This window comes from Typopeltis vanoorti, chromosome 13 (assembly GCF_054136105.1).
Source record: "Typopeltis vanoorti isolate ZY-2024b chromosome 13, IOZ_Tvanoo_1.0, whole genome shotgun sequence".
In the NCBI taxonomy this organism is placed as follows: Eukaryota; Metazoa; Arthropoda; class Arachnida; order Uropygi; family Thelyphonidae; genus Typopeltis; species Typopeltis vanoorti.
Window position 1 is genome coordinate 9,805,714 of NC_143561.1, and position 16,064 is coordinate 9,821,777.

The 16,064-nt window shown below is 36.0% G+C and overlaps 1 protein-coding gene across 1 annotated transcript in view; it reads right to left on the bottom strand.

The window, feature by feature from the left end:
• Window positions 1-16,064, bottom strand: part of LOC150099931 (RPA-related protein RADX-like) — a 273,154-nt gene that overhangs the window by 140,324 nt on the left and 116,766 nt on the right. The window contains exon 7 of the mRNA XM_090403019.1: window positions 13,149-13,382. Within this exon, the coding sequence (XP_090259145.1) occupies window positions 13,149-13,382 (234 nt within the window). The remainder of the gene's footprint in view (window positions 1-13,148; window positions 13,383-16,064) is intronic.

The window sequence follows — 16,064 nt, forward strand, 5'->3', positions numbered from 1 at the left end:
GTTTTTTTTTTGCAGATTCTTATTGAAAAATTAATCCAATTGGCGGGCTGGATAAAATCATATCGAGGGCCGCATCCGACCTGCGGGCCGTAGTTTGGAGACCCCTGCTTTAAATAAAACCTCTTCTGACACCATAATTAGATTGAATACTCTTTGACCTCGAGTTCCTTCTGCTCACATACTTCTTAAGTTTGGCTCACAACAGCTCAATAAATTCATAGTTTCATCATTCTCATTAGATTTCAATTATCAAACAATTTGAGAAAGGGAGGAGACCATCAGGAGCCTTTTTGATATCCAAATTACTCGAGATTTCTATCTGGTGAAAAGGTCACAGAAAGGATACAATGAGTTGCCTCGGCAAGCCATGCAGAAGCTGGAGGGAGAAGCGTGATATGCCAGGAAATCCATGAAGTCTTTAGGTGTCGTTATAAGAGTGCATCTGGGTGAGAAAAAGAGAAGTGGGAGAAAAATGAACAGAAGTTGAATACAATTGCAAGGGACCAGATGACATAACTGCCATTTGTAAAAGAGAATTTTCTTCATCTAGCTCCTCTGAAATCAGATTTAGATTTGTTAATGTTTCTTTTGCAACTTATAATGTTTGTTTTGCAACCTACAGTGAAGCTCCTGTGAGCTTCACTGTAGTTTAAGAATGAAACTACAATTTTTGTCTAAAGCCACTTGCAATATGCTACTTATAAAAAAGTACACTTGCTGGAAAAACAAGGCTTGGAAACTGGATGGGAATAATTTTGAATTTTTTTTTGTATATTGATTGCATACACGAGAAGTTGAGACACCTATAAGCACATCAGTCAGGGAACAGAATGGATGGAATAAAAGAGGGAGAAGATAAGTAGGTGTGGTGTGTTTGCAGTTGCACAGTAAAGAGAATGCTGGGCTGGGCAGCTACTGCTCTTGCATTAACAGGTGGAAAAGAAATCGAATAAGAAATTGGTAATCATCATTCATCCACAGAAAGTGGAGGAATGATGATTCCCAATTCATTGGAGCAGTGACCATGGAAGCCAATTTGTGCCACTCTTATAAGGTTTCCAAACATTTGCACTTTTAAAAAATATTGCTTTGAACTTTGGGCAAAGAAATTTTGTCAGAAACATGGTAAAATTTTATTTTCTATTTGGTGAAAATACAAATGTTTTGAAACCTTATAATAATAATCCTCAAATTTTACTTTGTGAGCTTTCTCAGCAAATGAGTCTATGATTAAATTATAGTATGTGCTGTTTCATTTTTGATGACAAAAAGCTAGGCCCTATATATGCTTGTGACTCATACTGTAAGTAATTTATTTTTGATCAGTTTCATCTGAAGCTTCACTTGTAAACTGTGGATGTTGTATATTTACTTTATTCAATATTTCTCATTTTGTTCACATTTGACACATAATTTTGATTCTTTTTTTTTTTTTTTTTTTTTTTTTTGTCCTCATTAAGTTGCATGGGAGAGGCATCCTGGTTTGCCTTCATAGCTCCATCACCTCCCATATACCAAACTACTCAGTCATTCTAGGCATGATCTGGATAGAAGGAATATATATATACGAGCTGACTGAGAAGAATCATAATGCATCCCTATTGGAGTTGGTTCTGAGTATCTAGGAGTTTGTCTTGGGAACCTCTTAAGTACTACTATATTCTGGTAAGGAGGAGGAGGAGGAGAAGGTATGAATCTCTTTAGCATCACTCATACTACATGCTGAAGAGAAAGGAGGAGAAGAGGAGTGTGCCATTTACTTTTTTTAAACCATTCTAAGTTGCAAAACCTATATGGCAACAGTACCATGTGTGGGCATGTCATTAAGGAGAAAGGAGGAATCTGTTGATGTCTTTTTGAGAAGCTGAAAGCCATAGTCCTGGGGAGGGGGGGGGGGGAACAGCATGAAGAAGGCAGTTTTAAAAACAGAGTTAGATGGAATGGAGGAGGACCAGAAGTTGGTTTTCTAAGTTTGAAGCTGAACTGTGTATGGATGTAGCTTTATGCTTCTAAAAATGCTAGCAACTGCTTGCATTTTTAGAAGCATTCAGGAGAATGGAGGAACAAGGGAGGCAAGTCCTGAAAAACAGCATCCATGCAAATACCTATGGAAAAGGAACAAAACAGAAGGAGATAGTTATAAGGAAGTGACTAAAGTGACTCTGCAAGAGAAAGAAAGCAGACTGTTCTCTTCTGGATAAGGATGACAGAAAGCATTTTTACAGATGTTACAGATGCACTATTTCGAATGTGAAAACACTATTCTAAGATGGAAAAATTTGGGATTTACATAATATTAGTTGTACAGGTACAGTATCTTGCCTCAATGGAAAAAGACTATCAAGTTTTTGGGAGAATAAGGAGGCTGTAGATTGTTTGTTTGTTTGTTTGTGTGTGTCTGTACACCATGAAAGGCTGGAAGTGTAAATCAGCCAAGAATAGAAAAGAAATCTGATCCTGACTGGAGATATCTTTTTAGGAGAAATAAGACTATATTTTGGTAGCAATGAAGTTTGCTAGGTTGTTTGCACCCAACTCTGAAATGGCAAGCAGACAGCATTTAAGACAAGAGTTATGGTAAACCTTGGAGCTTGGATTTTGAGACCTACAAGGTTTATCAAATGAAGAATTGTATTCTTATGCCTTAAACCATAACTCAAAATGATCATACAACATGATGGAATTTCATACAGGTTAGGGTATTTCCAAGCTAAACAAGGCCCTCATTGTTTTCATAAAGGAAAATCAGGGCAAACAGCAAAAATTCAACTATGAACAAATTCCAACTCAACATCAGCAGAAATCAAGATTGGCACCATCAAAATAAGAAGCATCAATGTTAAGGAAATGGAGATATAAAAAGAACTGGATAAGTACCAGATCAACATAATAGATGCTACCAAAACAAAAAACAGGTGAGATCTTAATAAGCAACAAATACAGGCAATATTCAGGCAATTAACAATCTGGGAAAAGGAGTAACTATAATATTAAACACTAAATATGAGAATAGTCTTCTTGAAGAGCAGACAATATCAAGTAGAGTGATGTGGGTTAATATCAAAATGGGGAAATGGACAATGAGACTTGTGCTTATGGTACCACAGAAAATTCTACTAAGGAAGAGGAAAGGTTTTGTCCTTATTGGAGATCTTAACAGCAGAGTAGGAAATGATTACCTGACATATAAGAATGTTTTGGGAAAATCTGGAGAAAAGAGCAAAGCTAATAATAATGGTATACCTGCTAGATTTCTGCTCAGGACATGGACTAGTCTATTTCTGCTCAGAATGTAGACTATTACTAACACCATGTTCCAACATAAAAAAGCACAAATTCACATGGAGAGAAAATGTAAGAAATAAGAAAAGTCTCACTGACTATGTTATAGTTGATAGTGATGTTTTCTCACTGGTTCAGGACACAAGAATACACAGAAGATTTGAAATAGGAAGTGATGACTATTTAGTGTTGAGCAGGATAAAATTTCATATTGAAAAGAAGAGTGTGTAAGAAAGTTTTGAAAAGAATTAAAGTTGAGCAGCTCTCAGATGTGAACTGTAGACTCAAATACAACCATTATTCAAGAAAAACTGAAAGAGTTTGAAAGCAAGAACCAAACCTTGGAGATTAAGTGGCAAACCCTGAAGAACACTTTGAGTGATTCAGCCAGAGAGGCATGTGGTGAGGGGTAATCTGCAAGAATAGAAAAATCAGAACTCCATGGTGGACATAGGAAGTTAAAGTGGCAGTCAAGGAAAAGAAGGAGAAAGTATATCAAAAGTTATTGGTAAGTGAGTCACCTTGTGCTCTTAGGGAATACAGAGAAAAATGTAGAAAAGCAAAGCATTGTGTAAAATTAGCTAAACAAGAGTTGTGGGAAGACTTTGGTAAGAACATAGAAAATAAATATCAGGAAGGTGGTCAAATATTCTGGAGGTTATTGAAAAATCTCACAAATGGAGAAAAGAGTACAATAAAAGGAATTAGAGATGATAAAGAGGCCATGAAAACTGAGGATAAAAATATTCTTGATGTATGGAGTAATTAGTTTGAAAGACTGCTAATTAAACAAGCAGTGACAAAGCATGGTGGTAGAAAACACTCCACAGGAATGCCATCTAGAACATATATCTGTACTTGAAGCTATCATAAACTTGAAATGTGGAATAGATGACATTTGACCAGAAATGCTCAAATATGGAGGTATAAAATCTTGCAGTAGCTACACTGCGTAATTCAGCCTGGTCAGAGGGTTGAATTCCAGATGATTGGAGTAGAGTGCTCACAGCAACCATCTATAAAAAAAGAATAAAGCTGAATGTGAGAATTACAGAGGAATTTCTCTACTGAGTGTCCCTAGTAAGATTTATGCAAGTATTCTTAAGAAAGGCTAAGCAAAATTGTGAAGGAGAAGCTTGGAGAACAAGCTAGATTCAGGCCAAACAGAGGTTGTCAGGATCTGATTCACTTTAAGACAAATAGCTGAGAAATCATGGGGAATATAACAAGAATCTATATTTAAGTTTTGGAGATCTGGAAAAGGCATATGACAAGGTGCCAAGAGGAAAGCTGTTCAAAATGCTCAAGTTATATGGTGTAAATGGGATATTGTATCACACAATACTAGTCTCTATCTGAGTTGTAAATCAGCAGTTAGAATTGAAGGAAGTACAGGAGGATGGTTCGATGTTAATGTTAAGTGAGATGTGCAACACGCGTGTACATTATCTCCACTGTTATTCATCTATATGGATGATTATGAAGGGAAAACGGTATTAAACCCGATATCAAAATTGGAGATGTTAATCACAGCGCTTTACTTTATTCAGATGATGTTATATCCTAAATAAATCCAGTAGATGTCTGAAGGATTCACTGATCAAACTGAATAACTGCTGTAATAAATTTGGTATGAAAATCAGCATTAAAAAGACGATGACAAAGAAAATAGGCAGAAGCGTTGAAAATATCAACTACATCAGTTTTTAGTGAAGATAGCAAATTAAATTTGGATATAGACAACAGAATTAGTAAAGCTGGTATGGTATGAAGTCATCATCATCATCATCAAATTCCTGCCATGTACCCAAAAGGGGTGTACAGGATATGATAGTACTACATGAAAAAATTATATCATTACTAACTTCCTATCTACAATTTTCCTCCAAATCAGTCTGTTACTTGTTAAGACTCCAACATTATCAGATCTTATATTTCTATCGTCTAAGGCACTTTGTACCGTATCAATCCACCTATATCTTGGTCTTCTTCTGGGTCGTTTTGCTGCCAACCTGGCAGCGAACACTTGTTTTGCTAATCTTTCCTCGCACATTCTGTTTAGGTGACCATACCACCTGAGATTAGCTCTGCTAACGCATTCCTGGATGCAGACAATGTCAAGTTCTTTCCTAATATCCTCGTTTTTAATATGATATTGCCATTGATGCCATCTGTTCACACCTATAATCTTTCTCAGGACTCTCATATCTGCGGTCTCTAGTCTTTGGTCAAGTGTTTTACTTCTGACCCAGCTCTCAGACCTATAAGTTAAAACTGGTTTGAACACTGTCTTGTATACAGCTAATTTAGTGTTCCAACTAATTTCTCTCTTATTCCATATGAATTTATTCAATTGACTTCCCACCATACCAAATTGGCTGATTCTGTTGTCTATTTCTATATTTAATTTACCATCTTCACTAAAAATCATGCCTAAGTAGCTGAAACGTTTTACTTGTTCCACAGGTTCTCCATTCACAACACAGTTGACATTTTCAACGATTCTGCCTATTTTCATTGTCTTTGTCTTTTTATTGCTGACCTTCATACCATATCTATTACAACAGCTATTTAATTTAGTCAGAGAATCTTGCAGACTTGTAGTGGATTTATTTAGAGGTATAACACATCATCCGCATAAAGTAAAGAGCTGACATTAACATCTCCAATTTTGATATCATGTTTAATACCACTTTCCTTCATAATGTGATCCATATAGATAATGAATAACAGAGGGGATAATGTACATCCTTGTCTCACACCAGATTTAACATTAAACCATCTTCCAGTACTTCCTTCAATTCTAACTACTGACTTACAACTCAAGTAAAGACTAAGTATTGCTTGATATAATGCCCCATTGACACCATATAACTGCAGCGTATTGAGTAGCTTCTCTCTTGGCACCTTGTCATATGCCTTTTCCAGAGCGACAAAACTTAAATACAGATCTTTGTTATATTCCCATGCTTTCTCGACTATTTGTCGTAAAGTAAAGATCTGATACTGACAGCCTCTATTTGGCCTGAATCCAGCTTGTTCTTCACCAAGCTTTTCTTCCACAATTCCTCTCAACCGTTTCTCAAGTATACCTGCATATATCTTACCAGAAACACTTAGTAGGGAAATACTTCTGTAATTCTCACATTCAGTTTTATTTCCCTTTTTATATATGGGTACTATGAGAGCTCTACTCCAATCATCGGGAATTCGTCCCTCTGTCCAGTCTTTCTGAACTATGCAGTGCAGCCACTGTAAGACTCTTATACCACTATACTTCAGCATTTCTGGTCGAATATCATCTACTCCAGCTGCCTTTCCACATTTCAAGCCTTTGATGGCTTTTTCTACTTCAAGTATGGATATGTATTCCTGCCTGCATGCCTGGTCAGTGTTTTTTACCACTGTGCTGTCATCACTGCTTGTTTCATTTAGCAGTTTTTCCAAGTATTTACTCCATACTTCAAGGATATCTTTTATTCCAGTTTTCATGTCACCTTTATCATCTCTAACTCCTTTTACAGCACTCTTTCCTTTATTCCTAAGCTTCTTCAACAACCTCCAGAATATTTTGCCACCTTCTTGATAATTATTTTCTATTTCTTGCCAAAGTCCTCCCATGACTTTTGTTTAGCTAGTTTTACACAGTGTTTAGCATTCTTGCATTTGTCTCTATATTCTCTAAGAGCACAAGCCGACTTATTTGACAGGAACTTTTGATATGCTTTCTTCTTTTCCTTCACTGCCTCTTTAACTTCCTGTGTCCACCAGGGAGTTCTGATTTTTCTATCCTTGCAGACAACCTCACCACATGCCTCTCTGGCTGAATCAATCAGTGTTTACTTCAAGGCTTGCCACTGAATCTCCAAGGTTTGGTTCCTGTTCTCAAACTCTTTCATTTTTTCTTCAATAATCTTTGTGTATTTTAGTCTACAGTTCACATCTGAGAGCTGCTCAACTTTTATTCACTTTAAAACTTTCTTACATGTTATTCTTTTCAATATGAAATCCAATTTTATCCTGCTCAAGACTAAATAGTGATCACTTCCAATTTCAAATCCTCTGTACACTCTGGTGTCCTGCACCTGGGAGAAAACATCACTATCAACAATAACATAGTCAATGAGACTTTTATTATTCCTAGCCTCTTTTCTCCATGTGAATTTGTGCACATTTTTATGTTGGAACATGGTGTTAGTAATAACCAGTCCATGTCCTGAGCAGAAATCCAACAGATATTTGCCATTATTATTAGCTTTGCTCTTTTCTCCAAATTTTCCCAAAATATTTTTGTATGTCTCACAATCATTTCCTACTCTGCTATTTAGATCCCCAACAAGGACCAACTTTTCATTTTTCATTGTGTCAGTTGCCTTTTCTAAAGCATCAAAAAATTCCCACTTCTACCTTAGTAGAACCTTCTGTTGGACCATAGGCACAAATAAGACTCATTGTCCAGTTCCCCATTCTCATATTTGCCCACATTACTCTACTTGAGACTGACTGTCATTCAAGAAGATTAGCCTCGTATTTTGTGTTGAATACTATGGCTACTCCTTCTTTTCCTTGATTGTCATTGCCTGAATATAACATTTTGTATTTATTGCTCAGAAAGAGCTCACTAGTTTTTGTCTTTTTTGTTTCAGTCACCCCTATTATGTCGATCTGGTACTTATCTAATTTCTCAGTTAGCTCCATTTCTTTGCCATTCAGGCTTCTTACGTTGATAGTACCGATCTTTAACTCTGGTGATGTTGAGTTGGGGTTTGTTTTCAGATTTGTTCCAGTAGCTGACTTTTCGTTGTTCGCCCTGGTTCCCTGGCGAAAACAACGGGGGCCTTCTTTAACCAGGCGACGCCCCAGCCGGCATGAAATTTTGTCATGTTGTACCATCATTTTTTATTTTGGTTTAACCAATAAGAATACAATTTGGTCGGCTAAATCCCAAATTGCCAGCCCATCCTCGTTCGTTCAGTATCCAAGTAGATACCCAACAGGGTGCACCACGAGAAGGTGAGGATTGGACATTAGGTCAGAAGCCCTGGTCGGTTCTCCGCATTCCTTTAAAGGCTATGTGGAGGTCTCCTCTCAGTTATACAGCTTTGCCCTTTAAGCACCCCGGTAGGAAGTCAGCCGAATAAATTTATATGGAATAAGAAAAAAATTAGTCAAAACACTAAATTAGCTTTATACAAGACAGTGCTCGAACTACTTTTAACTTATGGATTGAGAGCTGGATGAGAAATAGAACTCTTGATCAAAGAGTAGAGACCACAGATATCAGAGTCCTGATAAAGATTATGAGACTGAAAAGATGGCATCAATTGCACTATCATATTAAAAATGAGGCTATTAAGAAAGAATCTGACATTGTGAGCACTCAGGAATGAGTTAGCACAGCTAATCTCAGGTGGTAAAAAGTGGAAGACCAAGATCTAGTTGACTGATAGAGTAAAAAGTGCCTTAGAAGCCAGAAACATAAGATATGATAATATTGGAATGTTGACAGATAACAGCTAATCTGGAGGAAAACTGTTGATAGAAAGTTAGTAATGATGTCAGATCCTTATATCCCCCCCCCCCCCCCCAATAGTATATATGAGGAATTTGATGATGATTGAAGAACTGCAACTGAATGTAATGTCATCACTATTCCTATAGAGATGGAGTGATGACGTATGGATTTGAGCTCATTGAGAGAAAGCCATTAATGTGTATGTATATATATATATATATATAAGGAATGTTGGTAAAAATGTGTCAAGAAAGAAGAAAACATAGAAGTAAAGGAGTTGTTAGTGAAGGACCAGAAGGCTAGAAGTGTCATTTGACCAAGACACAAGTTGTTTGCATTATGCCTTTCAATCTGATTTGGATTTGATTTTTTACAGATAGTAGGAAGAGGGAGGAAACTGGCAACCAAACAACAAAGTTTGGTTGCCAGTTTCGAAGGCAAACCATAAAATGTAAGCTTGATAAGCAGGCTTCAATCCCAGGAAGGCCTGATGAAATGCCAATTGTGGCCATATAAGTTTCTCTAAAAAGTTCCACGCCATGTACCTGAAGATGAGTAATGTTGGCTAGATCTGCTATGAAGCAAGTGTGGTACGATCCATATTTGTGATGACTTTCATTGTTTTCAGAATAACTGAGGTGAGAGTTTGATGGCTATTTTTGTTCACTTTTTTTGGGAGGATGGGTTGAATATAGACTTGTTTCCATACTGTCAGGTAGATGCCAGATGAATATATAACTTATAAAGATAATGCAGGCTGGATGCTAACAGCAGGAGGTGATTTTTCTGGGTTGTCTATACAAGAGCAGAAGGACAATATTAAAATATCAACCTTATCTTTAAGTGATTTTACCATCTAGATGTGAGAAAGGTGAAAAGCTTGACTACTACTATTTGACCAAGAGATAACTTGTTTGCATTTTGTCCTATCAGGATGATTTGCTGATTTTTTTTTACAGATGCTATATACTGCAATATAGGTGAAGTGCTAAGTTTGAATTTTTGATTTGAGCCACTTCAGATATGCCTAATTTTCACCTTAGATTATTTTGCCACACTTGTGCTGAATAAACTATTTTTCAAGGACTTGGATAATGGTTAGGGTTTTGACTGGAATGGGGAGAGAGAGGATGAAGACCTTCATTCCAGCAAGAATCATTTCAGTTATTTAGTTGGAGCAAGCATTTGGACTGGTGGAAACAAAGGTTATACAGACAATATTATGGTGTCAGCTACCAAAAGGGTTTCAATCCTTCTATGATGTCAGGAACCTTTATTAGGTCTTTTCAATCAAATGTTGAGTTAGTTGGTTTCATATGGAGGTAGAGGCTTTTCTTTTTCTCCCAGAAACTTGGATTTTTGTCCCTCAGAACAGAAAAACCAGTCCCATGAACACTAGATGTGTGTTCATGGGACTGGTTACTTGCCCTAGGGGATGCAGCAGAGAAGTAACATACTGGTCACAACATTAATTTGTCACGATCCCTAATCAGGGGACTCTACAAATCCTAAGGGATGGATGAATTGAAGAAGTAGTGATAGTTACCAAGAAGAGAACAGACATCTATAGGGATATCTGGAAAGGGAACTGGAAATGGGTAAGAAAAGGGGCATCGAAATGAGGTAACCACTTGGTTATACTATAAACATTTATATGCTTTCTTCTTTTCCTTCACTGTCTCTTTAACTTCCTGTGTCCACCATGGAGTTCTGACTTTTCCATCCCTGCAGACAATCATGCCTTTCTCACTGAATCAGTATTTTCTTCAGGGCTTGCCAATGAATCTCCAAGGTTTGGTTCTTGTTCTCAAGCTCTTTCATTTTTTCTTGAATAATGTTTGTGTATTTTAGTCTAAGTTCACATCTGAAAGCTGCTCAACATTTATTCATTTCAAAACTTTCTTACATGTTCTTCTTTTCAATATGAAATTCAATTTTATCCTGCTCAAGACTAAATGGTGATCACTTCCAATTTCAAACCCTCTATACACTCTAGTGTCCTGCACCTGGGAGGAAACATCACTATCAACAATAACATAATCAACGAGACTTTTCTTATTCTTTGTTTTTTTTTTTAGCAGAGCTAATCACAGGTAGTATGGTCACCAGTATGGGAGAGGAAAGATTAGTAAACCAAGCGTTCTCTGCCAGGTTGGCAGGAAAATGACCTAGAGGAAGACCAAGATATAGGTGGATTGATATGTTAAAAAGTGCCTTAGAAGATAGAAATATAAGATCTGATAATGTTGAAGTCTTGATAAGTAACAGATTGATTTGGAGAAAAATTGTAGATAGGAAGTTAGTAATGATGTTAATTTTTCATGTAGTACTATCATATCCTGTACACCCCTTGAGGGTGCATGTCAGGAATCTGATGATGATGATTTATATAAATTTGCATTGCAGAACTCAGCCTTTTGGCTCTTTATTTTAGTAAATGGTTATCTGCATTTTTTTTTTTTTTTGAAAAAGATCTTGTCCCTTTGTTTTTAAATAATTATTTGTTTTGTGGGTTCACAAATTCATCAGTTTCTCTTTTGAAGACTAACAAGCTGCTAAATGCTGACATTCACTTGTTTCTGAGACCTACTTTCCATTTATTTCATATCCTGTGAAATCTTTCACCTTGCATTATATTCACTGTACCAACATTCTTATTGAGACATTGCAAATGGGTGTGAAAGAAATCAACCTTCAATCTCATATTATAACCTAAATTTTCAAATCTCTGGAGATATTTTCAACTATGCTTTTAAAATCACAATTTTTATTGCCAAGAAACTTTGCTATTATATTTTTGAAACCAATTCTTTCTTCTTTTTGATTATGGTTACTTATGGACCTCAAAACATACCTTCTTTGAGCATGACTACTGAAATACTCGGAAATTTGTAGCAAACATACTTAAAAAAATTTACCATTCTTATCAATACTTTAAACTACTTCATTAATCCGAGCTGTACGAAGGCAGTTAGGATTAACGAAGTACAAGAAATCTAGTGAGGAAATTTTTATGAACAATATCTTTGGAAATAGGGCGAGTTGTTGTGAATACAGTCAAAATAACTAAGGGTATGTGGTCACTGTCTGTTAACTGTGTATGTTGTTCTGGTCTGTTGCTTGTTCTGTAAGATGAAAAAACTCAATTTCAGAAAGGGAAAGCCTTGCCTCCATATGAAATGCCATTATAAAGGTTCTTTGGATCTTAAATGGGATCAGTTTTTTTGGGACTGAAATACACATTTTCTCCTTGGTCACTGTTTATTTACCCAGTGCTCCTTTATTGGCTCTTCTATCTCATTCACAAAGAAAGCATTACATTTTGTGTAGTCAAACTTCTGCTGCTCCAGAAGCATATAAAAATATATTTCACTTAATCAAGAAGTTCAAAGTAAAAAAAAAAAAAAGTGTTTTTTTTTTGTTCAAAAATATCTGATCATATCTGATCTGATTTTTATCTGATCAAAAATATCCAGACAATCCTTCAGACTAGGAGTAGTGAATATAGCTATATACATCACACAATCATGTTGGTTATTACAGGTACAAAAGCAAATACACTGTCTTGCAATCTTCACAGACAAACATTTATGACTTTTTTTTAACTGTTAACAGGCAGTACTAAAGCTCTCAGTGACTTTCGATGTAGAACTATTGTTGGATGCCACCTTTGCAACAACTGAGGAAATTTCTGCCTTGCTGCAGCTATTCCAATCAAGTATAAGTAATGTTATTATGAAGTGGAAACATATAGGACCAACAACAGAGCAACCACAACTTGGTAGGCCATATAAAATCGCAGGGCGGGACTAACAAGTACCAAAGCACATGGCACAAAAAAAAAAAAAAAAAAAAAAAAAAAAAAAAAAAAAAAAAAAAAAAAAAACACACGCCTATTTTCAGTTGAAACTACAGAGTTCTGAAATGCCTCTGCAATAAATATCACCTTTTGATATCATGATTTTGCTACTTTGAGAGCTGATATAAGTATTATTTTACACATTGACTCTTAAAGTAGCAAACTAACAAAAAAGTCACTAATCAAAACATAGTTGCAATGTTTTTTAAAGAAAATTTACTAAAGCAACTATTTATCATGTCATAACCAACATAATAACTTATTCCTGTGGTTCCTATGAGTTTACTACAGTGAGTACCTAATGTATATGAATCAAGTTCACACTTTGACAGTACAAAAAAATAAAAATAAAATAAAATATTAAGTCTTGTTTGAATATTCAGAAAATAATATAAACACTTCAAAAATTAAGGGGCAATAAATTTGAGGAAAAAGTCAGTTCATAAAAAGTATTTAAACACACCCACCCACACACACACACAGTGAACTTACTCAGCAGCAGCTCTAGTCACAAATTTGTATTCCAACTTTGGAAAATTATCAGAAGACAATCCAATAGATTCTGGTTTATTAACTATTTTTATTTGGGACAGATCATTTATTTTTAACTCCAAGTTTAATTTAGGCAGATCAGCAGCAGCTCCCCTGAAAGATGGAACTATTTGACGAGGAAATTTTTGCACCACACTATAATTTTTCAGATATAAAATTTTTCCTGGAGTGGCACTATCAAATAAAAGAAGCAAAGTATTAAAAAATGGACAGATTTTAAGAATATCTTAGGGCTATTTTTACTATCACTTAAATAAAAAAATAATGAATTATGATTAATTTAAAGACTATGTATATGTAAACAATACACATGTAACTTAAATTTAATGCAGAACATCTTGTTTGTCAACCAACAAAACTTACTGCATACTTTTTGAATAATATGGAATATGTGGTACTATAAGATTGGTTATTATGGTAAGTTCCATAAATCAACTAACATTAATACCATGAGATGTGCACTGAAAGAAAAAGAGATTGATAGCACATGGGAATTAGAAATACATCTGATCCAGGAAATGGACAATTGTATATATAACAAGAGTCAGGAAGATAACTGAAGTAAGAGTAAAATGGATGGACAGTGAAACTGTGAAAAATGGACTAGGTAAAAATAAAAATGACCTCACAATAAAAGACATAACATAGCATGCATTCAAACAAAAGCAGGATGACAAGCATCATAAGGAAAGGGGTAAAAAAAAAAAAAAAAACATGCACACAAAAGGTTATAGCCTAAGTATGAGGAAGCATGTTCCAAAATTCAGAGGTCAAATAGGATAAACTATACAATAAATGAATGCTGACTTAGCAGTTAAAGCCAGATCAGAGAAACATTGCCCTTCAAATGTGAGAACATTTGAAGGGCAATTTCTAAAACAGGACAATAAAGTAGGATGTCTTTTGGTAGCAGTGAAGTTCTTTCCCCATTGTAAGTTTGGTATTCATTATTTATTTTGTTAATCACACTACTGTATATCATTTTGAATGGTAGAAAGTCTTTTTAGCTTGGTTACAAAGCATATTATAGATTACAAGAAATTATATTCTTGTTTTAATCATTTATTAAGGCATTAAGTTTACACATGAAGATACTTCAGATACAAACAAAGCACTACAATGAGGTAAAGGCAGGCAAGACAGGATATTTAGTGGTGTGTTGCTACAAGCCAAGGAGCACAGAGGGTGGGGAGCAAGAGATGTTTAGGTAGTGGAACTCGGCAAGTGCAAGAAGAATGATTGTTATGGGAGAATTTAACTACAGCAGTATAAATTGGGAAGAGGAAAATGCATGTAGTAATAAGGGAATGGAATTTCTAGAATTCTTGAGGGACAAATGTCTTAGGCAACATGTAACAGAGGGAACAAGAGGTTCAAAAGTTTTGGATTTGGTTATAGCATCAGAAGAGTTGATAATAACTGAGTTGACATCTCTTCCCACCAGTTGGAGAGAGTGACCATATGGTTTTGACTTGGAAAATGAATAGACATGCAGGAGTATCAAAGAGACGGGAACTTATGTGGAATTATAAGGTAGGTGATTATAATAGTCTTAGACATCAACTTGGGGAAGTTTCATGGAGGGAGGAACTGGAAGGCTGGGATATCATTAGTGCTTGGGAAATTGTGAAGGAATATTGGTTAGCAGCAGTAGTAAGCCGTATTCCATGAGTGAAGAAGAGAACACAATTTGGTGTAAAGTGGATGACAAACAATATCAAACAGGAACTGCGGGTGAAAAAGAGATTATGGAAGAGATATAAGGAGAGGGATGGAATGTAGATGCATGAGGAATATAAGACTTAAGCCAGGAGAGTGACTAGTATGGCGAGGAAGGAAAAACTGGAATATATGAGAAGAGATTGGCATTAAGATCCAAAGAAAATCCTAGGAAATTTTTTAGCTATGTGGCCAGTAGGAGGAGAAATGATTGTGGAAGAATGACAGCGGGATAAAAATAGGAATAGTGGACATAGTGGAGTTGTTCAATGAACACTTTATTGGAGTATTTCATCCTGAAGAAATAGGTTTTAATACTAGAGGAATAGGGCAGGTTCGAGGTTTAGAAGTGCAAGAAGAGAGTGTGTTCCAAATACTGAGTACTCTGGATGTCAGTAAAGCTGAGGGACTGGATGGTATTTCACCACAGGTTTTGAGAGAACGTGCTAAAGAACTGACAGCTCCGTTGACCCAGCTCTTCAATCAAAATGTCTGGCTATGGGAAAGATACCCAAGGAATGGAAGGAAGGTAAGATAGTGTCATTGCATAAGGGTGGTAGCAGACTGTACGTGTCTAACTATAGGCCAATTTGGGTTTCATCAGTAGTTGTTAAGATCTTGGAGAAATTAGTGAGGGACCATATACAGCATTGGACAGATGAGGGTAATGTTATCTGTGAGAGTCAACATGGATTTGTTAAGGGGTGCTCTTGCTTTAGTAATATGGTTGCATTTTAAAATAAATCAATTTTTTTGGATTTTGCAAAGGTATTTGACAGGATGCCAGATGATAAGCTGATATTTAAGTTGCAGCACATGGGTTTAGATGTTGGGTTAGTCAAATGGATTCAGAATTGGCTGTCTGATAGGTATCAGAGAGTTGTGTATGGTGGGACAACATCAAGGAGGCAGAAGGTTATAAGTGGGGTTCCACAGGGCTCAGTACTGGGACCTGTATTGTTTAACCTTTATATCAATGACATTGTCAGTGGATTACAAGGGGATATTCAGTTGTTTGCAGATGACATGAAGCTGGCCAGGGTTACTAGTAACAGTGCAGATGTAGCAGCCCTTCAACAGGATTTGAATAAACTGGACAGACGAATGTGTGAGGGTGTTGGTTTAATGCAGCAAAAT